General features: G+C 42.2%; 3 protein-coding genes across 3 annotated transcripts in view; 2 read left to right on the plus strand and 1 right to left on the minus strand.

Moving 5' to 3' along the window:
* Positions 1-1598: 1598 nt before the first annotated feature.
* Positions 1599-27170, minus strand: part of LOC118422414 (glutathione S-transferase alpha-4-like) — a 61942-nt gene continuing 36370 nt past the window's right edge. Inside the window, exons 4-6 of the mRNA XM_035829960.1 lie at positions 16986-17121; positions 6897-7028; positions 1599-1947 (exon numbers count right to left, since the gene is read on the minus strand). Coding sequence (XP_035685853.1) covers positions 1825-1947; positions 6897-7028; positions 16986-17121 — 391 coding nt within the window. The 3' untranslated portion in view covers positions 1599-1824. The remainder of the gene's footprint in view (positions 1948-6896; positions 7029-16985; positions 17122-27170) is intronic.
* On the plus strand, positions 11657-14120 carry LOC118422415. The gene is made up of 4 exons (XM_035829961.1): positions 11657-12310; positions 12589-12672; positions 13039-13212; positions 13896-14120. Exons 1-4 carry the CDS (start codon positions 12122-12124, stop codon positions 14085-14087), a joined length of 639 nt encoding a protein of 212 aa, XP_035685854.1. The 5' UTR covers positions 11657-12121; the 3' UTR covers positions 14088-14120.
* Positions 16997-27170, plus strand: part of LOC118422413 — a 68682-nt gene continuing 58508 nt past the window's right edge. Inside the window, exon 1 of the mRNA XM_035829956.1 lies at positions 16997-17124. The gene's annotated coding sequence lies outside the window, so the exon portion shown is untranslated. The remainder of the gene's footprint in view (positions 17125-27170) is intronic.

The following is a 27170-nucleotide window of genomic DNA, read 5'->3' on the forward strand; positions in this document are numbered from 1 at the left end:
TCAGGAACATTTGCAGATGCATCAGTACAAAATGTCACAGCTGGCGCACGATTAGGGGAGAGAGGGAAGATGTTGACTTTTTGTACACACTTAGAATCCACGGGTCTTGTGAGGATCGCTCTAAAAGGTTTGCAGGGCTTTAACTTAATCACCTGGACATTTTTAAGGATGGACGTTGTCAAAACAACTTACGTATTACCATAAATCATTTCGACCTTGCCTAAGAGCTAAATGGGGATGAATTTTATCTTTCACTTGTGCTATGTGTACTATTACTAGGAAACGTTTCTACTGTGTTTATTTTTGGAGCGAAGAAATGATTACAAAGCAACGCGTGTTGACCTTGATAACGTGACGAAAGATAGCCGGTTATAAGAAGGAAACGTATTTCACAAAGCTGGCATGCGTCCACTTCCCCCCTTTTAATTGCTTCGACTTTATACAGTCCGACGGCATGTTAACTCGCCGTATAATGCGATAGAAAATGTCCGAAGTTTGGAAATCTATCAAATGTAATTGGCGCTTTCATTCAGTACTATTCATTGACGGAATGACTGGGTGATTAAAAACCATACATAGCGGACGAGAAGAGATGTTTTCTAATTTATTTCATATCACAGCCAATTTCAAGCCGATTCCCATGTACCTCATGCCGTCTGGAGTTGAGTTGATGGTACATTAGCGCAACAGGTATTCCCCTGGGGTTTGTCAGGGGTAATTAGGCGCCTCCTCCATCAGCGTTACTTTGGACCTTCCGACCCTCTCTTGTTACCTTAATTTCATTAAGGATGGGCCAGGGAAAGAGCATGACTGGACATGGATGTCTGTACAACTTGTTAATAGTGTCTTTTGTGTTCCCGTTCTCCTTTTGCTATTTCAAGTTTCTTACACACGTTTTTTGTCAAGGCGTTTTGGTCGTGTTTGTTTATCGCCTGAAGGTCGCCGAAATGTAAAATAGCAAGAGCAGCGTATTTCTCCAAAACAGTTTTTACCCGTCACATTATACAGGGCTCGGGCAGTCGGGGTCCTGTGCACATCAGCTGATCTTGATATTATAAACTCGCCCACTACTGCCGAAAAATTTCCAGCTCTCAGAACAGTCTGCCGATCGATTTTTCTACTAGTCATAAACTCCACCCGTATTGTGTAATGTTCAATATGATATGTCACATGTAGGGCGAACTATAGTTAACTGGGCTAAAGGAAAGACGTAAACGTCAGTGTGATCCATAAGTGATGGGGTCGGTGCGTCTGTCTTGACCTTCAGCACATTCCAGGTCACTAAATGGTAATTAACATGAATGGGCCTGGGAGACAGTGAAAATGGAAGGAAGATGAACTCACTCTGTGTGCATATTAACATGTCTCCTCGGACAGACGGCTCTTCTACCATGTATACAAGTGGATGAGCCAACAGGTATTCCTTTTCGATGACCCAATATATTGTAACACAGACAACTAAGGCTTTTCTATACTTTCTCCATATCAAGTTTTTTGTAAATCTAGAATGTAGCTGTTGTTTTGTTTGCAGTTCGTAGTGTGAACCTGTAAGATGTTTAAAAATATACAAAAAGGAAAAAAAATGACAATACTAAATGTGAAATGAATTCGTATCATATATTTGGCACACGTACTTGTAATTTATGGCTTGTCGTTTATCAAAGTAAATAGGTGACATAAATTAATATTTTCTTGTGGCATTTCATCTTGGCATTTAATATTTGCACAATTCACTTCATCAAATATCACAAAATGAAAATAATAATCATAAATAATAGCTCTTTGCCAGGTTCTTTCTTTATGACGTCACATCCGGGATGAACGTCACTTCCGTCCCAGGACGGCGTCCACGGTGTCCCTGTACACAGCGTCCCCTGGCGGCTTCCTCTGTCCTCCAGCTAGGAACTTGGCCATGTTGGGCTGGGCGGCCACGCGGTCTCGGAACTCCTGTAGGGCGGGAGGGGGTATATCATACATGTAATTTATGCACATGTTACGTCTATGTGAAAAAGAAGAGTGTAGAACACACGGATAAGCCAATTCAACGAACATAAAACACTCACTTCAGTACAGTTAGTATGTTAGCCTGATATCTAGCCGTTATAGCTCCCGAGTCTCTTCTGTCCTCTCTGCAACAGAAGAGATTCGGGAGCTATAATACGGCTGGGTACCAGGCTATTAGCTAGTATGTGCGCTAGTAAGTATAGAAATTTGAAATGGTTTAAAGTCGTTCCACCATGTATAACCTATGATTTATTTACATTAAGAGAGTAGCACTAAGAACCAGTACAAAAAGCAGCAAACGTGTATTATGAGGACAAAAAAAACACGAAAAAAGAGCCTGCTATTGAGGCTAGCAAAATCTCGAGGTCAAACATTGGATCTACGGCAGAGGGTGGAATTCGATGATATCATAAAGTCGAAGTAAAGTGTTTATTGGCTTATTCGGAACCGAGTGTATCCGTAAAATTTCTGAAACATATCGCCCCGATGAAAATAAACTTAACAGTTCGTCAGCACATCGCAAGACGATAAGAAACGGTTTGTCCCTAATCCTTACCGATGAAACGACGTGACAACAGTTATCAATAGAGTAGGGAGCATCACACAGGGATGAGCTATCAATAGAGACAAATTACAGCTTATTACAAAACAATAGCGTGGAGACGATTTTATGGTGGGGCAACAATCCCAACCTAAAGCCCTACACCGGGGAGAAATCACTATCAGCCCATCCGTTCTAAAGAAGCACCAGTATTTTACACATAACACCCTATACTTCTTCTTTATGTAGGATTTTTTTTCTGTCTACAAGCATCTCTAGTTATCAGAGCATGACAGAATATACCGTTCAGCAGCAAAATAGAAACGATTGTAAGCATTGATTGTGTGGGTTTTACTGCAGGAATCTTCGCTCGGTATCGATTCCCATTTGGTCGGACATCAAAAGTACATGAAAACCTTTTCTATGTCCGAAGTACGTGCGTCTAGTGCCTTCGATTTCCTATGTTGTAAATGGGTCTGATGACAGTGGATATCTTCGACAATTGTACGTGTTTGGTAGTGGCATAGGCTAGGAAATAGATGGTACAAAAGGTATAATAAAAGAATGAAAATGAAATATATAAACGTTCCATTTAGGCAAGTGTCTCTGCCAGTTAGAACAAAATGTTCGCGGTCGATTTATGTTCACGGTTTTCGCGGTGGCCACTTCACCGCGAACTTAAAACCACCGCGAACACTCCATTTTCCCGCTACCGCGAAAGTAGATCCCCGCGAACTTAAATGCATTTACAGTAACTCACTGTTTTGAAGTCAAACAATATAACAGAGAGATGGGCATGAGCCCATGTGTTGTAGTTTTTCTATCCTTTATCATTCACTATTTGAGTACAGAAACTGTCACCAAATTGTGAATAAGTACATCGTAACCTGTACTTACACATTCTTCCACGAGTACGCATTTTCCACAATATTTCATAATTTCTAATTGAGTATTCAATGTCAAACAGACCCATATGTTGTTACCTGAGAAGCTAAGCAAGGTCTCACTAGACGTGACGTTACGTATGTGACACGCGCCGTAATCTCCACCAGTGCCCTGACCCCACTGTTGTGAGTACGTTTCAGCACCAAGGACAGGACACAACAAGTATTTCGCAGTATCGCAAACTTCTGAATCACGTTGTGGCTGTGAACATGCTTCGTTCTGTATTGGTATGGCATCAATTAATGTTGAGGACTTTCTTTGAAAAAACAACACATTTCCCATCAATTTCTACTACATAATTTGGCCACATTGTGACACATATTCATTTTTTAACCAAACGTTGGTACCAACTTTCGGTTCAGTCCCTGACTAGGAACGGTTCTGGCCCTGAATTGTGCATTTTTTAAAGAAATGCCAGTTCTAATGTATCAATCTATATGCGAGCCCAGTGGTAAACCAGGCGGAAACGCCAGGCCCTTTACGTGACATATTGTGGAACATCTGCATTCGATTAAAATTCGGGATGTTACTCGCCATTAATAGGGAAGACCACTGGAGGATCGGTTCCAAGGTGCAAAATAAATACATAACAAAATTAATTTCTTTTTTAAATAACCCTTATCCCAAACGCAAGTCTTTCAAGGCCTCTGTACATTCACTAATCATACACTAAAAAGCATACCGAGATTTGTTTTCAAATTTGGTTTTCTGCAAAAGTTGTGGAAAGAACTTCATTTCATGACGATCTCGAGAAACATTTCTACCTTGAGACTGTCCCCGTTTGTGTTTGTGAACACATTGAACAGCGTCGGGGCGAGACTTGTGCTTTCAGTAATGGTGAAATTGACAGACGATTGTGCTGAGGACCGCCTGGGCCATTAGGGTTAGATCTACTTACAACTCTAAAAGCCACTCAAGTCAGCTTTTCGTCAATCGTTAAAGTTGTTTTCCCTCCTTAAAACATCATCAAGTCAGCTTTCAGTGGAAAACGCCTCAGCAGTCCATAGTTGTTTTCCCCTCTTTAAAAGATCATCATTTTGCTTCATTATTATGGGATGGACTGGAGTGGATGGATGTTTGCATTCGCGGACAGCGTTCATTGATGAGGTTGAAGTTGAGGACTAGCCTGGGTACCATCCTTCATATATATAGTAACCACTGGCTTATTCTTTTCATCCGTGGTGTTCATACCAATAGTTAGGAACTTAACATTACAGGTTCATTTAGAATATAGAGATTCAAGGCTGTTATTCTATTTCTTTAGCTAGTAGAATTTCAAGATTTATTTTATATCTCTATTTTTTTAGTTTATAGTCGCCATATAAAAGTCACTGTATATTTGTCGCGTCAGTAAAACTTCTATGAAGTCGTTCTCACCATATAATTCTACTGGCTATGATCCAGCGCGCAAACAAAGACAAGCCCCCGGACGAGACGCAGACTCCCCGGGGACCACACAATCCCATCATCGCGATGGAATTAGTAGGGAGTGAGCAAATATGATTACCGATCCCGCCTCGCTTCGTGATCGGGTTAGCGACCCCTGATTGACCTCATTTGACCTATGATGACAGATTGCTTATTATCAAGTCAACAGCGTCACATCTATTTCCACGCTTGGATGGCTGCGTTTGGTTTCAATTTAAATTGAAAGTTTTGTATCTATTATGCGTTTACGTACACTATTCTGTAGTAGCCTTCATCAGGCCTTTTTACTGGGGCGTGGATCGTAGAAAAGGGGAATAATTGGCCGAAAGTCAAACCGTGGAAAGGTTAAAGTTTCCTGCTATGGGGACTAAACTGTCCAACGAACCCTATACTGGCTATAGCCAGTGTAGGTAAGGTCCTTAGATGTTGGAACGAGAGTACGGAATCTCGTTCACAGGCTGGGAATATCCCAGGGTTCAATTGTGCCGGTACCCGGATGTTGGTCTGTCACGATAGTCAGGGTGTCAAAAAACATAAGGCTTCCATTTATTGACTTGGTGACAGATTATGCGAATTTTATCAAAGGCCTTGTATTGAAAGGAATATTATAAGTCATATCGCATTTAGCTAAGATACCACCTCACCCACACCCAAAAATCGAGTGGTCAAAGCGTCAAGTGGTCAAAGCGTCCTGAACAAAAAGTTCATTTATCAGCAATTCTATCTACAATATGACAAAAAGGCCGTATTCTAATTCTAATGGCACAACCATTCGTTGTTTTTTTTTTTAAATTTGGTACGACAAAAAAATCAGGTATGGTGTAGAAATGAACAATGAAATATGGCCAGACACAGAGGGCCCATTTTATTTTGGCTCACTATCGGGAATCGAACCAGGGTCGTTACGATCCGAGTCAATCGCGCGTCCCCTGATTGCCGAACCCCGAAATTAAACCGCTTTCCCGTTAATGTCGTCCGTGGAAATTGGGCCATTGACTCCGTTCCGAGGTCATCAGTCATCAGTGTATTACGACAGGCGGTTAACTGCTGGGTAGTGTCCATAATTAGGACGTGAGTACGGTTAGATTGGTTTATATAAAATATGATGCATTACTCTAGAAATGACACACTCAGAAAACAGACTCTAGAAGTTAACAGCATAACTGTCAACTTCGCCAGTAGGGAGCACGGCATTGTTTACATCATGGTTCAAAAATCGACTTTTCCGACCAGCGGAAGCTCATACCCATGTACACACTATGCAGCTGAAGTACGCACGATTATTTGTACATCTTCATCTACCTTTCTTTTAAATTTACTCTCAACATTGACAAAACAATTAATAGCTAGGTGTTCTGTGCTCAAGTAAGATTGATACCGTGCGCCCTTAATGGTCGCTAATTTCCTGTCGTCTCTTCACGATGATTATACATTTGTAGCTACAAATAAGAGAGAACGTATGGTGATAGACATGCTATTGGTATGACTTACCTGAATTCAATTCTGCTCTATATAACACAGTATTAGTGGTAGAGGAAGACGGCACTTACCCATCAAGTATACTTATTTCTGTCAGTTATCTAAAGGTTAGCGGAAGTACATTCATCTTCTGTTAGTGACAGCGCACAATCAATGGTGTGCTGTTCTCGTCCGGAGCAATTTGCTATTTTTAAAGATATAATCTCCTCATTTCACGCACTGTTGTCGTCTAAAGCCGGACTATGTGTTGATCTGACACGAGCCAAAAGGTTATTAACACTTTTAATGATATATATGCAAAAGCTTAACCTCCAAGCAGATGTATGATGGTTTGTTGGTTAGTATCGTGCGTTTTTATACCGTAAATCTTGAAATGTTCGCCGTCGTTTTGGATTTGGGATGACCTGTCCACCATTAATTAACTCACGACACCGCAAATATGCGTTTTCCATGTATTGATACCGTAGAACGTATGAAAAATACCGAACACTTCGTGTACCTGAAGTTTAGGATAATCTTTAAGAAGCTCCGGGAACACTTCATCCACACTAAGAAGCGCCTCGAACAGCAAGACGTCTGCCATGGACAGAGACCCGCCCACCAGGAAACCTGTGCCGTTGTCTTGGAGGACCTGGAAGACGTGAAGACATGTAGTTATCCTATATTCTTAAGAAATGTTTAGAATGATCCGAATTCGCGCGTTTGACGTCATCTGCAGACGTTGAAATTGAGACAGATTAAATATAATTTAGCCCTCATCAACAGTACAATAAAATCATCACGCGCAAGTTAAGGAATATTCATATTCATTCTTATCGGTTACTAGAGATGGGACTGAGTGAGTATCGGTTGATCTGCAATAAATGGGTGAAACTATCTTCAAATGCTTAATTTACAAATCATTTTAACTGATTGATTGCGAGGGCCAGCTTCTTGTAGTTCTACAGCTACAGTGACCTACACCATAGGAAATGCGCTAAACATACTCTAAATCTCACGTACCTGAACATAGTTTGAACCTAAACATACTTAAAACGGAAATTTAACATATGCATGTAGTACTTTACCTATGACTATGAGGAATATGCCTTCAAATATTCTCAGTCTCGCTACAGTTGTGTGTGATTATCTATGTCGGGACAATACTAGAAATACAGACACCGTTCGCCCTACATATTGGTATCTGATATTGGACTGGCCTGTTGGCTTCTGTCTGAGCATGATGACCACGGCATATTTTGCATCCGTTTCATCCCAGACGTAGATCAGGCCTGACAGGGCGGTAAGTGCCTGTGGCGGCACCGGGGCGGGCTGCTGCAGAATTTTCTATGAAGTTTCATTTGCACAACGTGACCAACATGACGAAAAGGCCAGAAACTCTTTCTCAGACATTACATAAAGTCCAGGGGGCTGCAATATCTGTGTGGGGGATTTGTGTCCCGACATATCGTGGTTGGTTCTGAAAACATTGTCACATGTATAAGAAGAAAAGATAAAATTCTTCCCAACAACCTGCTTGAAAATTCTACGACATCTATTTTATACTGTACGACGAAAATTTACACAGATTACCGTCTTGCAATAAGGTACTTTCTGGAAAAGAATCAAGGTCAATACTGCAAGGGAAATTTTCGGACTGTCACACCCTCAGACACCCTTCCTTACTACCTCGTACATATGGCCTAAGTCACATTTCCAAACCGGGGCCCGGCCGGGCAGCTTTCGGGAACGAAAAGTACGATATAAAAGAAACCAAGCTTCACAAAACGCGAAGAGAATAGTCGTGGGCATCATTTGTATGAATTTTACGTATACATTTCAATTTATATTTCCACAAATGGTCACAAATAGCCCGTCCGGGCCCATGTTTGGAAATGTGACGTTAGTCTAACTGGAGATGGATAATGGTGGCAAATATATATTGATCTGGGGTAATTTTAACTTTTCCTGATCCATCCCCATGTACGTAGATTACATTCTGTCCCGAGGGGGAGAGGGTGTGTGCACAAGTACAAAGGCGAGGCGATGAAATGAGGACGTTTTCTTATCTCGTTCTACCTGCTGTTCAAACGTTAACATTCATCCCTTGGATCAGCAGCAATCCAGTCCCCTTCCCCTATTGTGTCCCGTGTAATAACCTGGGCGGTGAATAACGCCTCAAGTCATGACTACAAAGACGTGTATTTTGTATTTCACCTTTCAGGTCAGTGAGTAATGCTGTACAGACATTCAGATTACTTCCTCCATTCAAACCGACCACCACACCTTAATGTGTGAGCTCTCTAGATAGATTTGTGTGTTATTGTGAACTTCAGTGTGTTTTATCCAAGCTTAGGACCTCCATGAAAAAATGCTGCATTTTCTATTCTTTCTGCCGTTTATTTTTGTTGTAACAACAGAATACGTGGAATTTTTTCACGAATTTCCTAAGCTTGGATAAAAACACATTGAGGTTCACAATAGATCTGGGGTGCTTACACCTCTCAGTGTGGATTTTATTTACACCCCCTCCTCATAGTTAGTAGATAGAATATAAATAGTTTTATGAATAATTCTCTTCTTTGAATATTAAGGCTGAGGCTAGAATAGAGCGTCTCTGATGTTGTTGTTGGCCTTTTAAATACGTGTATGTACTAGTAATATGTCAAATGCATACGAAACCGCGGCGTATAACCTCCCTCTTAATCAGCACTCTCGGGTATCAATTAGTTTCCTACATAATAAATCAGGTTTGTAGACGATGCTAATTGAAAGTAAGGGAAAATGTCAAAGGCAAAAGGCTTTCCGTCTCAAAAAAAAGTACATGTATGACAATCATACCCAGTGACAGCAGGCTTCCTTTTTGAATTATAAAAAAAACGTACTTACTACCAAACGTAATACGATATTTATGCTGAATTGATATTTGAGTATATTCTAACAGCCAGGCTCATAATAAGCCGGATTCTGGACATCATCACGTATTAAGGAAGACTTGAGAGGTATGAAGCGGACACATTCGAAATGGGTCGTCGTACTATTTTGACTCTGTAGGGTTTTCAAGCAGGGTGTGACACAACCAACCGCCGACAAGGAAGGATCCAACACAATCCTATCTGTAAACAGGACACATGAATTTCGTACAACATGTGTGCGACTATCCAACGAGTAACTTTAGTCTGCGTATATATAGATCGTACGAAGATCGTACGAAAAATGTGAACTGGCATTTACTGGATGAAAAAAATGTAACTTGGTTTCGCGTGTCTGGTGTTCTCAGAAGGATGAAAAATACTATTCCTAACCAAATATTTCCTAAACACAAGTCAAGGGCTGTTACAGGGATAACCGATTGTAGCAGGGGCTGATTCGTGCTATGGGAATTACTGAGTTGAATGTACAAGTTTATGACTATGTATCAATGTGGTCACCTCACCTGTCTTGTGGTAAAAGTCGGTTAGGAATGTCAGTAATGTTGGGATAGTTCGCTTTTATAACGTTTGTACATTACACAATGGTAGCGGATGTAAACTAACCAGGATAATACCAATATTTAGTGTCACCAACGCACAGACTAATGTTGGGATAGTTCGCGTTCTATAATGATTAGAGCGGATGTAACTAAAACTAAATAGAGTGGTGTCCAAACTAACCCACATCCAGCCCCTAGCCTGACTAACCCCTACCCCCTAGTCAAACCCCACCCCCAGAGGCGTGGGACCCACTTCCATCTTTATGTGTCGAGATAAATATACTACAGGGCTCGAAATATGCTTTTCTGCATACCTGCACTGGTGCAGGTAACACACATTGGAAATTACCTGCACCAGGCAAATTCTACCTGCACCACTCTGAGTGTAGGAGGTATGGATTATGCTGAAATAGTTCAGGAACCGTGGCTATTTTTTTTCTTCTTTTACATGTATACTTTATAGGGGGTAATATTCAATGCAGCTAATAGCAACCCACATACACGTACATCATATGATATTTATGTATAAAACCCAGTACATGGACCAGTGCAGGTTAGGTGCAGGTAGACATCAGAAATACCTGCACAGCTCCAATTTTACCTGCACTAACCTGCATATGTAGGTGATATTTCGAGCCCCGTATACACAACAGGTTGGTTTGTCTGCCATGTTACTTTCGATTTCCGTGACTACGTAACCATAGCATGGTTACCAAGTGGGACCGGAGGTGTGAGGTAGGAAGAGTCACCCACTAACTTCTTCCGAAGAGTTATGGCTGACATGACTCGATCACAAGACATTCCGAAGGAGTTGAGCGACATGAGTCATAATTAAGAACTAGAACCAGCAGGAAAAACAGGTCCAGGTCTCAGCTTAAAGCCAAGTATGTAATCGCTATGAGTGTACAACAAAAGCACTACGTCATGTCCGGCTCTTTGAAAACTTCGTTCCCAAGTTTGAGAGTTTGAGACCAGCTTGAGATTTTGCTCGCTGCTTAAGAACTAAATATGGCACACACACCATACACATGCTTCCCAATTCAGCCTCCAGAGTTTGTGAACACAAAGCATGTTGTTTGTTCCGAGGAATTTGCCGGTGAACTGTTCTAAAAGGAGTGCCCTGCACACCTGCTCAGCTCTGAACACGACACACCTCTTCCGTTATCAACCACGCGAAAACACAAATACAGTTTGGGTCAACCCTTGGGTCACGACTTCAGCAAACAAGGTGCTACAGTACTGCTCCAAAAACAACTTGTGGAAATTTGTGTTCACAAAAATAAATCTTCTTCGTACAGGAAGCACAAACCCCGCTGAGGGCAGTGAGCGTGTAAACAGTTTTGTTCCAAACTCTTGCTAGGCGCGGAATAAATGGGACTTTGCGTTGTACTTTCTTAGTTAGGAACGATGGCACAATGCATGGAGCAATCTACGAACAAGGGCTAGTCATCTGAAAACGACAACCAGTTTTGGTCTTGGCGTCTCGCTAAGTTTCAATGAAAAATAGCGTGTGTGGTTTATTTGCATGGATAAAGATCCTCCTCAAAAGAAAGGCTATCGTCATCGAAACAATAAAATACGGTATTGGACCTTCAATAGAAAGAATTCACAAAGCATATTAAGGCACAAGTTTCAAGAAGCAATTGAAAGACATTACTAATAGCTAATATCAATCTAGAAATGGGACTTTTAGCGAAATGTGTGGTTATGTTCATGAATATGTTATTTGATGTAAATCATAAAATCAATACAAACGTTCTCGTTATCATTTTATAAGCATATTATCGGACTCTGTTTTGAAGACATATTTTTCATGAATTTCCTTGCGTGGTGCATGCAGTACGGAAATACCTGTTTGGAAAATGATACTGTAAAAGTGTTGAAAGCGGGTGATAGACACACACAAAGAAGGTGGCATTGAGGAAACATCAATTAAGAGTTGTAGGTGTGTCATGGTAACATTTACATTGTGTTTACACTTGGCCTACACATTGTTTACACATGGCTACCGCCTAACCCAACAACGTGACGTCACTAAAACAATCATGCTGTACAGGATGTCTTTACCCATTTTTACACCTTAAAAGGACGCAAAAGGAGCCCCAAAATCCCCCTAAGTGGGGTTTACACCGTAGCCACGCCTACCTTATAATATATAAATATGGCCAAAACTCTCGTAAGATTTGTACCAGCGGGCCCCACGTGCACTTAAGACTGTGCTCCTGAACTACCCACTTCTTGTTCTTTATTGTCGGCACTGTCTCAGACCCATTATGGCTACTCACAGGGTAATGTATTTCAGTCTTACGTTAAGTGTTCTAGTTCTACTTAGCCTCGCGGCTTGTAGTCCACGAGAACAAGTTGGCCGGGCGGTTGCTCGCTCGAGAAAACGTCACGTTAACACTCTGTCGAGACTGGTCGGTGGTGCGACGAAACTGGCGGGGAAAGCGCTGGATGCAATGGTGAGGTTTGTTATTTTTAGAAGCAGCTTCGGTCGGTAAGCTAGTAGTGGCCGCGATTTTCTCTGTGTGTCTCCCTCCATGAAGACTAAACGAGTGGCGGCCACTACCTGCCCCCGACCAAAACCTATGCTTGGTGAATAGAGGTGTCACCATGTATGTTTTGAACTCATTATTTGATTCATAGTCTGAAAATTCGCCCGTCCTTCAAACGTTTTGAGACACGATAGACAAATACCGTTGTGAAATGAAGTTCTGTACTTCTGCGTTGTTGTTTCCAGCAATCCCGCCACTATATAGAAGAGGCTACTCTGTGTGACTTCACCTTGAAATCGCTCCCGCGCGAGTCCAAAGTGTTCGCACAGGTAAGTAGCATGCAGTTGCCATGTTAGGCAAAGTAAGGAGTGTTCTCACGTCAATATAAGCTATATGTTAGGAAATGCCGACCTTTGTTAGCGCTGAACTTTTAACTCAATAGCTAGACACTTGGTACACAGTCTTTAACACGGCATTATGTGCTCTTACAACATAAGGAGAGTGGTAATTGGTGCCCAGTCTACAGCTAGATCATGTCTTTATCGTTATTTCTTGGCACGTCCTGATGGGCATGTATTACTATTTTTTGCACAAACGACATACTGAACTGAACTGAACTGAACATACTATGACCCTGAGCAACGCTATGATTCAAAGTGACCCCCATTAAGAAAATCCCTGTCTTTTATTTTAAGGGTGCAGACGTTCAGAGTCAGCTTACAGCCATTGTGGACACATTACTGGCGTACGACAGCTTACTAAAGGCGGTGCGGTACGACGAGCTGACCCTGCAACACCTCAACACTGCCGGGGAGGTGGCCCGGGCTCGGGCAGCAGGCCAGGCCGTGCTGAGGCGGCTCCGACAAACGGTAGGTACCCATTCCTGGCGTAGTACAGTGGTTAGTGACTTTAACCGTCAAGATCAAGAGGGTTGGAAGTTCGAGTTCCTGCTCATTGAACATGTACGTATATACGTTAAGCCGTTCATTGAACATGTCGAAAAGAACTAATCGGTGGCAAAAAGACACTCCTTGGCCGGAAACACTCTTGGCCAGCTTATGATACTACCTTATGCCACCTGCTTGGAGATTATAGAAAAAAGCTGGGGGAATTTCCCCGATACGCTGCGCCTCCTCCATCCGCGTGATATTCCTACCAGGAACTAGATACAATGAACCTGTAATTGCTCAACATTGTATCTGTCTCCTCTGTCGCGACCAACGGGCAATGCAAGAGTAGATGTTCAGTGAGCTAAATTGGTTTGAGATCAGTTTCTGGTCTATTTTTCTTAACAATGGAGATTTTAACCTTCATTTGAAAGCCTGTTTTCCTGTACATCTTGGGGCGGTGTCCTACCTCCTGGCTTGATAATTTTTATGAGAGATGTTTGTAAAAAATTAAAAGATATCAAATAGCAAACTAGAGGCTCGATTAAAGCCACCCTAGTCATAAAGGCAAACGCTTGCTTTCCTCTGAAATGCATGTTTGGGCAGTTCTACTAAGTCTTTGGTGAAATAAAATGATACCCTAAAATTGATCATTATGCTCTCAGGCGAAGCAGGATATGCACTGTGACATCAGTTTCCATGACGACCAGATGACTACACCCTCGGCCGTACCCAGACCGCAGGACCGCCAACTCCGGGCTGCCATGGTGATGTACAAGTACCGAGGGTTCTTAGGGAAACTGGGGGATTACGTCACAGGGCTGTGTATGACGTCATGTGGCAGGTGTGGGGAATAAGAGCCACTAAGAATCTCCAAGGAGATGTTGGGTGGGAAGGTCACGCTTTCTGGCTGTCATGTTTGACTGACACGTAGGGGGGAACTGTCCTTTCTTCCAACATCTGCTTGATGATTCTACCACCTACCTCTGTACGGGGAACCCAGGGGGTCATTCCCAGGCCTCCATTGGCATAGAAATGATTGGTGAAATATGACATCTGCATTCACTGTGCATTGCCAGTATCTTATATTAAGACATGTAAATTGCCAGTGTTTTACTGAAAACCTATCTATATGTAGTTTTGTAAAGGAAAGTTTTTTACTCTCGGGTTCATTATAATGTAGCAGAGGTACATGTACTACATACGTGAAAATTACAACTGCTCTACATTATCTAATTTTTCTTCTTACTTGTCTGGTATATTTCGATCCTGGATGTATATCCAAACTTGAAAGCACACGCCTGGCAAGAAACGTACGTCTTTACAAGACAACTTTATCTTTTTTTATTTTATTTATTCATCTATTTACCGGTTCGGCTGAAATATACGTCTGGTCTGTCCGCCTAGCCATTATCAAGACAGAGCGGTTATAGTGTGGTGGTCAGTTTTACGTTTTAATTCTTTACCTCATTATATGCAAAACGTATATTCAGACTTGTCGATGAACCAAAGGCAAGACATGTATTTCTTTATAAGATACTTAAGGTGTGTTGGTAGTGGAAATTAGCTACTGAGTTTTATATCATTGTATCCAGGAATCAAACTTGTCGATTGCAAGAAGATCTTTATTGTACATTTTCCTAACCATGCTTAGTACAGGTGACAACAAAGACATGTTTACATGTACACACATATCGGTATGTCACTCTTCGTAATGGTGAAAGTGTAGGATTGTATGTGTCTAGCAATATGTGATCTATCAAGATGAGATACTTGTATTATTTAACAGAGTTATGGTAGGGAAAAATTGATCATTCTTATCTTAATATTAATGTATCGGGGAATTATTATATCTAAATATGTCAATGTAGTAATGACATGGAATGTACGTCTTCATAAGACACCCTCAACACCAGTGTCGTGTATTTAAGAAACATTGTCACATTATCAAGCATAGACTTAGATATATATGTATTAAGGTTTTTGTACGATATTTAGAATAAAGTTTTGGTACTCCTGGAAATAAACATATGTCGTTCCTGCATGGCATGCCTCGGTGACGTTATTCATATCATAGTCATTACTTATCTTCCTTAATCTAACTTAGACACAGTACGAACATCTGACAGGCTCTGTTGTTAACGTGTTCTCAAAAGCGCCACCTACAACGGGAATCGATAACTACAACCTATACGCACAACTCAATGGGACACAGTCCTGTATACAGTTCTTTCCAAGCAGAGGTTGGTAGGAAAATCGTGACCTTTTTCTTTCATCAATTGGTGGGAAGGCCAGTCGAAAAAAAAATGATGAAAGGAAAAGTTCACGATTTTTCCCACCAACCTTTGCTTGAAGAGTAGTACTAGTATACAGCACTTTGCTATGCCACTGTCAGTTGGGAATACATACACCTGAATATTTTCCCATATCCTTCAAGCATGAAATTTTACAAAATAGTTGTTAACCCTATTATTACATGTCCTTATCAGCCACAGCAAGCCTGTACTTAGTAAACATAATCTGATATCATCATCTCCCGGGAGATATGATTGGTTATAATCACAGCCAATCAAAATCCTTGTGTTAACTGAACCGCCCAGATCCGGTCTCATGAGAAATGTTTTCTTCTGATTACAACAACTTCAAATTTGTCAGTCGCTTTCCTATCAACAACATATCTGGAGTCTATTTTAATTTTTGATTGCAGCATATTCTAGTGGGAAATAGCCTACAGACTGGTTTTATAACGATTTGATTTGCGGGGTGGAGTGAGTCTGACGACATGAAGTTGCGGGTGAAGGGGGGCGCATCTTGCACTTTTTGTTCATAATTCTATTTTTGTGTGATTACTTATATTGTGAAATATTTAGAAAACCATTGAAAGTCTATCTACAGCGTACTGACTGTAAAAAAAAACTTTGCCTCACATTCTGACATGAAAGCCATATGTGGAGCACAAATTACATCTATATTCATCTAGACGTGCAGTCATAGACTACTCTAAAGATTTAGAATGCATTAAAAATTTTACTGAAATAGAGAAGCATATCACTAATACAAAGCAGACATAATGCTAGATTTAAGCAAAAATATCCTTTTAAATCATGGATTTGAATTACTTCCGCCACCCAAACTGTTAATCGTGGGCTACAAATCTAAACTGTCGGACCTCTGAGATCTCATTACTGTTAATGAACGGCTATTTTTCCGTCTCATTATTCTGCCAGCCGCCCTTATCGCGCAGAACCAACTGTTATGTTCCCATTGTCCCACTCTCTTTGCACAGGGGCACTCGAACTGTTTGGTAACAAGTAAAATATTGGGCGTACTTGTTAAGGGAGAGAATGGCCTCCGCAGCCTAATCGCTTTGTGTGCTCTTTCAGACGTACGCTAGTCGTAAGAAAGGGGGCTAGGAATACGGGGGCCGTCGCTATGGTGACGGGATGCGCGGAGTAAGTGAATTGGACACGCTGGTCTTTCATCAGTGAAGAAAACGGCTCCTCAGCACAACAAAGGGGACTCCTCGTCACAATCGGCTCGGCATTTGCCTGAGAAAGGGAGTTTCCCGCTGTTCGTTCCCCGTGAGCCAGGCGGCCATTGTAGACAGGCATCAATACCGTTTGCTACGCATACCCGATCCCTGAGGTACTAGGGACTGGTGGGATATTCACTGAGTTCACACGCCGTCAATAGTACCTTAATCAACAACAGTGCGACTTTAAGGAGAATTTTATTACGTCTTGGATTTTACTGACCTTGTCGTAGATCGGGAGGTAGCGGGGCAGGTCCTTGTCTCGGATCGTCGCCAGGAGCTCCGTCGGGTCCGACTGGAAAGGTATCCCGAGGAACTTCAGCTGGAAGTCACGGACACCATCCGCCAGCATATCAATCCTGGTGAGTACAGACAGGGATATAATAACTTGTCGTTATTTTGTGGAAGATTTAAGGTCTTCCACCACAACCGTTGTTTATGGTTCGCCGTGTTCGATAAGTTTGACATAATAGTAATACAGAAAATGTGTCACGTTAGATTTTATGGCAATGATAACAGTAAGGAAGGTTATTAAATCAGACTAACGTTAAAAAAATACTTAGTAGTACAAAGCATTCCTGTTTTGTTTCATAAAGGTGTGCACTTTTATCATCTTCTTTTTCTTCTGGGTGGAGTCAGTATCTATATGATATCTCTGATGTTGCAGGAATTTTAGTCTCTTGTTGTAGATAACAATCCTGCATATCCATCTCAAATTGACAAGCTCAATCATTAATAAATACAAAAGGCATTTTCTTTGCATAAGAAGCTGCTTAATTCTTAATTGACTGACTCTTTGATGATTGATTGATCGATTCATTATCTTAGTGGTTGGTTGATTAGCTGATAAATTGCTCTGGTAAATATTGCATTGATATCGCATATAACCAATGCTTGTGTTAAGCTTAACACTATTATTTGTCATATCAGTGATGTCAATACATTGCACTAGTGAGTTTAGCTTAAAGTTTATGTATGGAAGGGCGACAATGGTACATCGTTAGGCCTAGGAAAAGCAACGTTGTGTTTCCATATACAGTCCTGAAGAAAAAGTCAGTAGGTAGGGATCCTCTTCTATTTTTTTTAGAGTTCGGCCGAAGTGAGTTCATTTTAGTTTAGATATGGAAAACTGAATTGCTTCAGGACACTGTTATTTTTCAACAGTATATTTAAATCATACAGATAGACTAGATTCTATTATGTAGGGTGCCAACATAAAGGGACCAAGGTTTGGTGAGATGTTTGAATAATACCATCACAACCCCCTCCCCAACCCCAAAAAAGGCAGGGTTGGCAAGTTTTGGTAGGGTAGGTTGGGTATACCCCATTGGTATATTCTATCTCTCTATATTATTATATTTACCCCCCACCCTTTCCTCATCCTCTCCAAAACACCCGTTTCATACTCCAATAGGTTAAGCGCATTACAAAAGCTGGGAGAACAATCGGCCAGGCGCACAATGAGCCCAGAGATTGAAAAGTCTCCCGGTTTTGTCCCGTCATCTGTGTGGCTTTCAGCAGCTTGTACCAGCCCAGCCGCAATATTGTGGAGAAGAGATTTAGTCAACAGATTGGCTTTAAATCATAGATGATGTAGTAATTCTGGGAGTACAGCGACCACTATACAGACTGTACAAAATACGAGTAAGGCTAACGTCACATTTTCAAACCTGGACCCGACAGGGCTGTTTGTGAAAACGAAAATAGAAATGTAGACGTAAAAGTACACACAAATTATACCCACGACTTTCCTCTTTGCGTCTTTGCATATCATACTTTTCGTTCCGGAAAGATGCCCGGCCGGGACCCGGTTTGGAGACGTGACGTAAGGCCTAAGATACTATTCTTAACTGCAGGACAGGCTACGGAGTGTGATAAACAAGAAATCTTTTTAAAAAAGCTGTGCCTTGCCGCGTGGTAGGAATATCGTCAGGAAAAGGTAGGTCGGCACTTCAAGCCCGGCAAGGCAAAATGCTGTGCCTTGGCGTGCAGTAAGGATAATTTGCTTGTCTGCTAAATACGTATTATTAAAATTTTGACACTAGAAACCACGAAAATGAGAAAATCTTACGATTATATTTGAAAGGCAACACTCTGAAAATACAAATGGCATTCTGTGCCCATCATCAACCCAAAATACGATCTTTTTCACGTGCACGTGTTTACGGTATAGGCCGCATGTAGCCAGTCACAAGTATGCAAATGAGCTAACTATATTTAGTACCATGCAAACACCGCATGTGACCATGTTGGAACACGTTTTCAGCTGTGTTTGCCGACGAATTCCTGCCGTTAGGGAGAATTTGCGGCCTCAAAACTGATATCACAAGTGAAGCGAAGTTATAGTTGTTGTTTTACTTTCATTATTTTGAAAGAACTTTGTAGCGTCATAGCGAGATCAACCGATATGTTTGGATGACATAGCGGCGCGGAAATATATGCTTCGACGGCGTGAATTTTGAGCAAAAATACCGCAGAATTATGGTTAGAAAACCCAAGGAGCTTTTATCCTTGGAAAACCCCACATTTTATTATTTCAGGGGTCCCTGGTCCAATTTAAAAGAAATAATAAGTGTACCGTCCAAAATAAGAACGTAGCGGGTGGATTCTGCGGCTGAAAAAAATAAACGTAACTGTTACCTAAACATGCACTCTTGAAAATGCAGACCAAAAAGTCCCAAAGGTGGGTTTTCATGGTTCTGGTCGCATGACGAAAATATTCTTATATCAAATGGATGTTATAAAAAGGTAAAAGGACAATTGAAAAAAAAAAACTTTCACTAGGCGGGTTCGAACCGGGGTCGGCAGTGTGGCGACTATTCACGCTAACCACTACGCCATGCTAACATTCCCAGTACCACCTCGTATTAACAGGTATCCAAATCTAAGGCATAACTTGAATACGTCCGTTCATTCCAAGATTCAAAGATTCTAATGTCTAATCCTCCGAAAAATGTCTAAACAACTGTTACTTATGTGAAAAGTTTGTAATGAGACGAGAGCCTGGCAAAATAATGTCGGGAAAGGCATGTTACAAGCTCTGATTGGCTGGCTGGAATCTCGGTGTGTCAATAGCCTGTTTAGGCTATAGGCACACTCAGTGTGTCAATAGCCACAGCGATATAACAAAATGATCCTAAATATTATCTATTGCGACTTCTCGTGTGACGTTTTGAGCTGGCGCTCTCCTAAACTCACGTTAGCGTTTTGCTGCGGTCTCGGAAGGCCTCTCCAACGTTTTGATGACGTCATGGCTACTTATATATTCACATACAATTTATTAGCCTGATTTGGAAATTGTTTCATCTTTATGAATAGCTAATGCAATTCTTGTTGCGAGATAATGCACTTGATTTTATGTCACTCCAAATGAATTTGGAATTTTACCATACAAACGCTTCATTTATTCAATGTAACCAAATATTAAATGCTTTTAGAACCGACCGCAAACAGAAACAAATACGTAAAATGGACGGTTTAAAATTCAACAGGGATGTACCATTGTCTGCCTGAGCCGTCAAACTTGTCCATGAGAAAGGCGATTTGGAAGGGCCTTTGGAAGGGGCTTTGGAAAGGCTGGGTTAAAAGGTCCGTCCATTGATCCATGGAAAAAAGCTGGCGTAAAGCCTTGCCTCGCGGCAAGGCAAAAAACGAAGAAATAAAATGAAGGAAGGGATGAATGAATGAATGAAAATAAAACAAAGCAGAAAGAAAAGGTAACAGAGAGAAAGAAGTAGAGAAAGATGGAAAGAATGAGGGACAGAAAGAAAAGACGTAACACGATGTATCAGCTGACAAATAAGACTCTACAAGTCAAAACATGAACCCATCATGTTGATAGTTTGACACTGTTTTATAAAGCAGACGCCGTTCCGATCGGCGGTTATGGAGAATTGATTGGGCCGGCAGATTTACCATGACGTGTGTGACAGGACAAAGACAAGGATGGAACAATGTACGCTTCATGTGAGCGAGACAGACGGGCGTCGGGTGACAGATTGGGATGGAGGAGATGATAAAGTTCTAGTTTCCTTCGCAGACACTCTAGGTAGGATCGGTGTTTATTTTTTTAGGAGCGATGATTTGCGATTTTCAACAGGTAATTCCAGAGAGATCGTAGGTATTGGAGAACCTGTTCTGTGTTGAAAATCAGCGCTTCCCAAATGAAAAACGCTGACCACACAAAAAAGGTCTGCGAAGGAGGCTAATTCGTCGCGCACAGATTGGGCGAATTGTCTACCACACATATATACATACATAACTGTCTGATAAAAATCGTACAATGAATTATTTTTTTCCGTTCTGCGACAGGAAAACAAATATTTCTGGCATTCGAAACCTTGCCTAGGCTTCTTCTAGTGCACACACGCACTTCAGTCATTTCTTGCTATACTGTATTGTGACGGTGGACCTGACAGAATCAGCCAATCTGGTACGTCTATGACTCCATGTCCAGTGTACGGGACAGCTGACCGTGACTAACACGACCACCTGTAAACATGCCGGGTCTCTAGGCCGGGGAGGACGCTAACACAGATTGCCAGTAACACCAAACAGAAGTCTAGCTGTCGCTAGTCGGCGTTTCGATATATTACTTCGTGTGTATCTGATTGTATAACACACGATCTTTGTATGGATATGTTATCATGATAGGTGTACCCACTTGAACTTTTGGTCACAATTGGTAAGGCTTATACTTAAAACGTATGAAGCTGATGATAACATACGTAATACGCTGTATTGCCTACTAACACTTAGCAAATAGCATGAAAGGGACAAATCTAGCTAAGCTAGTTGTGTTGTTCTTGAATTATGACTATGCTTCGAATGCAAAATTACTCAGCAACAGAGTTGTAGGTAGGTAGGCAGCCTGGGTACCATCCGGGTAGTAGTTCGCTCCTATGTTCGCGTCTGCTACCCAGAAGAGAAGCGACTGTAACGTTATATAGTGTACAATTAACGCCGGAGCGAACTACTTTCCGGATGGTACCCAGGCTAGTTGTGAGGTGCTTTTTGAAGAGAAAAATGTACTAAAGTTTCGAGTTCCTTTTGTCTTAGTTGTATTGATCAAAATGTTCCAGAAGTAGTGTTGATAGGTATTTACAACTTCAAGTGACCAGTAATGCGGCAGTATCTCTCGTTTTCCGTCGACCCTATGTGTTCCAGGTCGCCAGTTTGTTACCACGTTCGGTCACGTGACACATTTAAATTCCTGTCGCACTTCACGTTGTCGCCCGGCGAGTGGGGAAGCCCACAAACCGCCCTCATCCCGCGGTAATTTGATTTCTGGCGGAGATTTCTCTGGTGTATCAGTCAGTGGATATTGGACGTGACGGCTTTACAAATCACCCCCGGTTACTTACTTACAACCCCCGGTTGGTATATCTATTTCTAGCCAGAGATCTTCGAAAATGATTTCGAAAATCATGACTTGCTAATAGGTAGAGCACAATCTAGCAAAACAATAATATACTAATAGGCAGTATGCGCAGCAGATACACTTGGTGAAAGCTAATCTCGAACCAGATCCACGGTGCGTTATGTATAACGTTAGTATCAAACTCCCCATATGACTCCCTTAGCCGGCTATAGTCCCTGGCCAGCTTTGATACTATCTTATGGCACCGTAGGATCTGCTTGGAGATTAGGTGAAAGCTAGTGCGAAGTCTTAGTCCAGCAGTTTTTATACTGTGTTTAGCTCGAAACATGAATGAGCTTTGAAGCAATTTGTGAGCGGATTTTTACAACCGTTATCAAGGACGGATACCAATTAATGTTCCAATCTTCGCGTGAGATTGAATATGATATACACAACATCAGCCATTATCACCACTGATGTGTGCACAATTGTCCCACACGGCCACCAAACTGGGCCGTATAACCACAGGCGCCCCCCTCCCCACAGCGAGAGGAAATGTGCACCACCATCCCCTGTATACCGTCCCAGTGCCGTGTCCGCTAGCCACGGTCCGTGCACAGGTGCGACCGTCATTACGGCCTTATTTTAAACAGCTCAGATCGCCATTAACGTCCCCGGTTAGCCGCGTGGAAGCAGCTAATGAAACTGCGGGGTCGGGGGCCTTGTTAAGCCCTGGTACCCGGCAGGTGTTCTGACCTGGTGAGCTCCCCTGTGACAGAGGCTCACGCGGACACACAAACAAATTTTCCCGCCGTGCACGTGTAGTACCTGCCCATTAACCAGTAATGGGTACTTATACACCTTTAGAACATCACAAATCGCTACTTTGTCCTGTATAATTTCCCTCCGTAATGGTGTGAAAAGTGCTGTTTACAATAAGGAATCATAAGGTGCAGCTAATTGTACCGTCCATTATTTTGAATACTCCATCAAATCCATTAAGATCATTTTTGTATGGAAAAGTAGACATTCGCGAACTTATCGTCCATTAAAACATGCCATCTATTGACCTTCATTACATACAATAAGCAATCAAGACCGGCTTTCCCGATAAACACAACATACATGTACCAACTGTCACAAGGGTCTGCATGGATCTTTGATTCACGTACAGAGCGTGAGACGAACGTGTAGACGGCTTGCTCTGTAAGACTTACAAATATGAAGACTTGGTAAACAGAGCTTTGTACCTAACCATCTCTTACACTGGAGTAAACTCTCCAAACCGGGGCCCGCCCCACCGGAACGTAAACTAAAAGTGTAAACCAAAAAATACACCGATATAAATGCCTTTTATGACTACTCTTATTTTACGTTTAGTGCGTTTTGTTGTCTTTTCCATCACACTTCCGATCCCGTCAACAGCCCGGCCGGGCGCCGGTTGGAAATGTAACCTTTAGCTTGCATAATACCCAAACTACCACAGCCATAGGGTTTTGACTTTAGCATCGTCCCCACTGTTCCTACCCATCGATCGATGCGTGTGCTTCCTTACAAAGACCAGACAGATAGTCGTGTCTAACACAGTATCACTTCCCGCGCCTGCTCGTCTCATCAGTCAGCACAAGCACTGTGATAAAACCATTACTCTGCAGCGTTAACGGTCTCCTCGGGACGGCACCGAATGTAATTTGCACCAAATAAAAGGGCGGGTCGCTATCTCTTCTGTCGCCGATGATTTTGAAGATAGAGTACCACTAGAGCTTCTGTTACTAGTCGGAGGATTGAGGCGTATTCAGTCAATGGTGAACGGGGGAAAGAGAAATTCAGGTAACAACCCGATCCAGAGTGCTAGTGGTATGATACCTTATATTCTTATTCAACTATTACTCATAGTCTTGTAGTGGTGGTTTGACCATGAGCGACAGATCGATATATTTATCTATAATTTTCTTTCACGACATGTTACAGAGTGTGGCTCCGATGTTGTACTTTCCAGTCGTTTCTAGACCAGCTACAAATGACTGTCTTTCCAAACTCGATGTCTGGAAGGCCAAATGTCTGATTCCCAGTCTATCCACCACTTGCGACATAAGAACATTCATCATGTTGATGGACGTGTCCTTGTACGCAGCACACTGGAAATTTTTAATCTTCCTAAAGCGCAACTCCCATCGATCTTTTCTGACGGTTAAAACTCGCACTGTGCTCACGAGAACATTTCAGCACCAAGGACAGGTTTACCTACTGTGATGTGGCTTGTCTGATATTGTGGTGATGTTATACTCTTATCACGAATCGACAATGGTCTACATGTGTAATTCTAAACCCAAGTGGTTTGGTTTCTTTGACTTTTTCTAAAATTCTATTCAATGTTTAGTATTCTTGCTGGACGAATGTAGCAAGCTCCAAGCTGTATCCAACTGGCGCCTTTGATACTGTCTTATGTATGAAGTCTCCAGTGGGACCGACCTGTATAAGGAAAAAACATTTCCTGTGATCAGGCGTTATTCTGAGAACCCCACTCGGGGCTGATTACCTGGGCCGCCCGGGGTCCCACCTGTGGTTCTCCGCCAAAACACCGCACAACCCCGTTAGCTCTGCGCGCTCTGATCTGACGGAAGAAACCAGCTCGTTGTGCGGTAATTATCGGCTTTACAACAATGTGTGCGGCAGGCTGGAAGTACAGACCTGAACCTCTTGTGGTTTTGAGACGGGGAGTTTAAAGGGATCTTCCTTAGTTAGATCTTTAGCTGAAGTCTTCTTTGTGCGGTAGACAACAGACGGAAAGAGGCGCTTTGTTCACAAATTGGCAATTAGGACTGTGCAAAGGGATACATTTAATGTATAGCAGTATGGCAATACTTCAATAATATCAAAAGTTCTCACTCAAGTCTTTCATATTGGGATTGTAGATAGCCCCCTCTCATTATTTTAACGAAAGTTGCGGGATGGTCCAGGGTATAAGGTAGCTACTCTTACGGTGCGTCTATTGTATGAGACAAAGGCAGGAGTTCGTGTGTACTTTATGTACTACTGGTAATTTATTTTGGGGCTCTCAGTGTAAATTGTTTTCAGGCTATAAATAACACGGGGCATCCCATTCTCTGCCTATATGGTCATCAGTGACTACTGAAATCAATATTACCTGACCTGTGAGGTTTGGGGTCAGGGGGCAGAACAATATTGCAGGGCGACCAGGTGGGAGGGGGGGGGGCAACAAATCCGTAACGACAATATGTTACATGTACATATAGCGTCAATCCATCAAATTTAACGTATGACACAAACGTAGCTTGTAATACTTAAAATTTACATAGAGAAAGTTCTGAAGTATGTGAAACGACCAGTAATCACTAGTATACCATAAGGGTTTATGTGAAGGGGTTATAAACATGATATCACATCGTAGATACTGTCTGGACCATAAAATTTCACATTTCGCATGTATGAAAAGCAAATCAATAATATCATGCCCCGGAGGCCGTGTGTAGGTCAGGGGTCACGGGCAATCATGGCTCCCGGGAGGGGGGAGGGAAGGGGACAATGTCGGCTGACCCCAGGGGTCGGGCGTGAGGACATAGCTGGAAAATTTCACCCCGGGAGTTCGCGGTGTAACTGTGGGTTTTTTTGTACCGCAGGTGAGATCAGCTTTAACGAGGTAGATCCCGTTATCTGTGACATAGTTGGTGGAAGTAATACCGGTGGGAACATGTAACATAGACCTCACTGATATCATGAGGCTCACAATACTGAATGGGTCACAACATGGTGAGGGACACGACTCGCAACTGATGCTAGAAGTAGCTTTACTGACGTTTTATATACATCATTCACACTCTAGGTAAGGGGTTCTGCGACAGACATGGTTCCGAAGTCTAACTTTGATAGATTGGGAAGCTTGTAAAATCTAGCAGGCGGTTATGTTGTTCCAGGAAGTACTAAAAGTTATGGTTGATTCTTTGTGATATCATTGCTGCAAGGACGAGGGCTACGTACAGTATCATTTCGTCCGTTTTTTTTTTAAAGGAACCATATCATAGACATTGCAACTCATCAATAAAAAATATGCCTGAACTCAGATAGTGTGCGTCATTGAAATGACGAACACTTGTGGGATAAAGACGTTTATATGATATATATGACTGGTTTATTCAAAATACAAACAAACTGACATTGGCATGGCAGCCTCGCGGCTGAATTGCGTCAAGTCATTACAAACCATTACATCATTAAATCAACAACGATGGTTTGACGATGGAAAAGCAAAAGTAACCTATGTAAATAAATTCCAGTTTGGCCCATTCGACCCCATTGTATGGACTCTTTTACCACCGGGGGCACATCGCTAGCCCGGTGGGCGAACTCCTCAGCTCCTAACGGCCTGCAGTAGGCAGGTGGCCGGTATTACCGCGGGCTGGTACACAATCTAACCCGCCAGGTCCCGCCCGATCCCCCGCCCTTCTGTCCTCCCTAATGTCACAGCCGGGACGCTAGCACCACGGGGGACGGGCTACGTTGTATACTCTCAAAACTACCCTCCATTCTCCGGCGTTCCATCGTTAATAGACAGCCGAGTTAAGGGCGAGGGTGTAGCGAATCAATCCCATGTCTTTCATCGCGCCCTTGTTCCAGAGAAAATTTACAGGGTAGAGCCTGGATTGGTTAGGACGTCCCGCGGCGTGCAAACCCTTCATCATCTTTTCTGTCTCCTTCTGTTGTTCGCTTTGAAGTGGAGGAAGGAAAGAAAGGACGCTTCAGGGTGTTTGTGGTCCTGTTTGCTTACGAATAATGAATGGTGTAAATTTTGTAAGATGCATCTGGCTTGTTTAAGTTCGGCGTTGTTCGGTGCTATTGTAGTCGGTATCCGCGAGACTATATCAAAGACACATTACGGACAAAACCAATTCTGTAGGCACAATATTTTCCCTGCAGACTGCAGTCACTATAGAATACCATACGAGAAAAAGATGAATTATAAAGGAAACTGGAATCAACTTCAAGTCAGGCAAGACCTGCGACTCTCATATCTACTCGTGTTACTAAACA

This window comes from Branchiostoma floridae, chromosome 9, assembly GCF_000003815.2.
Source record: "Branchiostoma floridae strain S238N-H82 chromosome 9, Bfl_VNyyK, whole genome shotgun sequence".
NCBI classification, from domain to species: Eukaryota; Metazoa; Chordata; class Leptocardii; order Amphioxiformes; family Branchiostomatidae; genus Branchiostoma; species Branchiostoma floridae.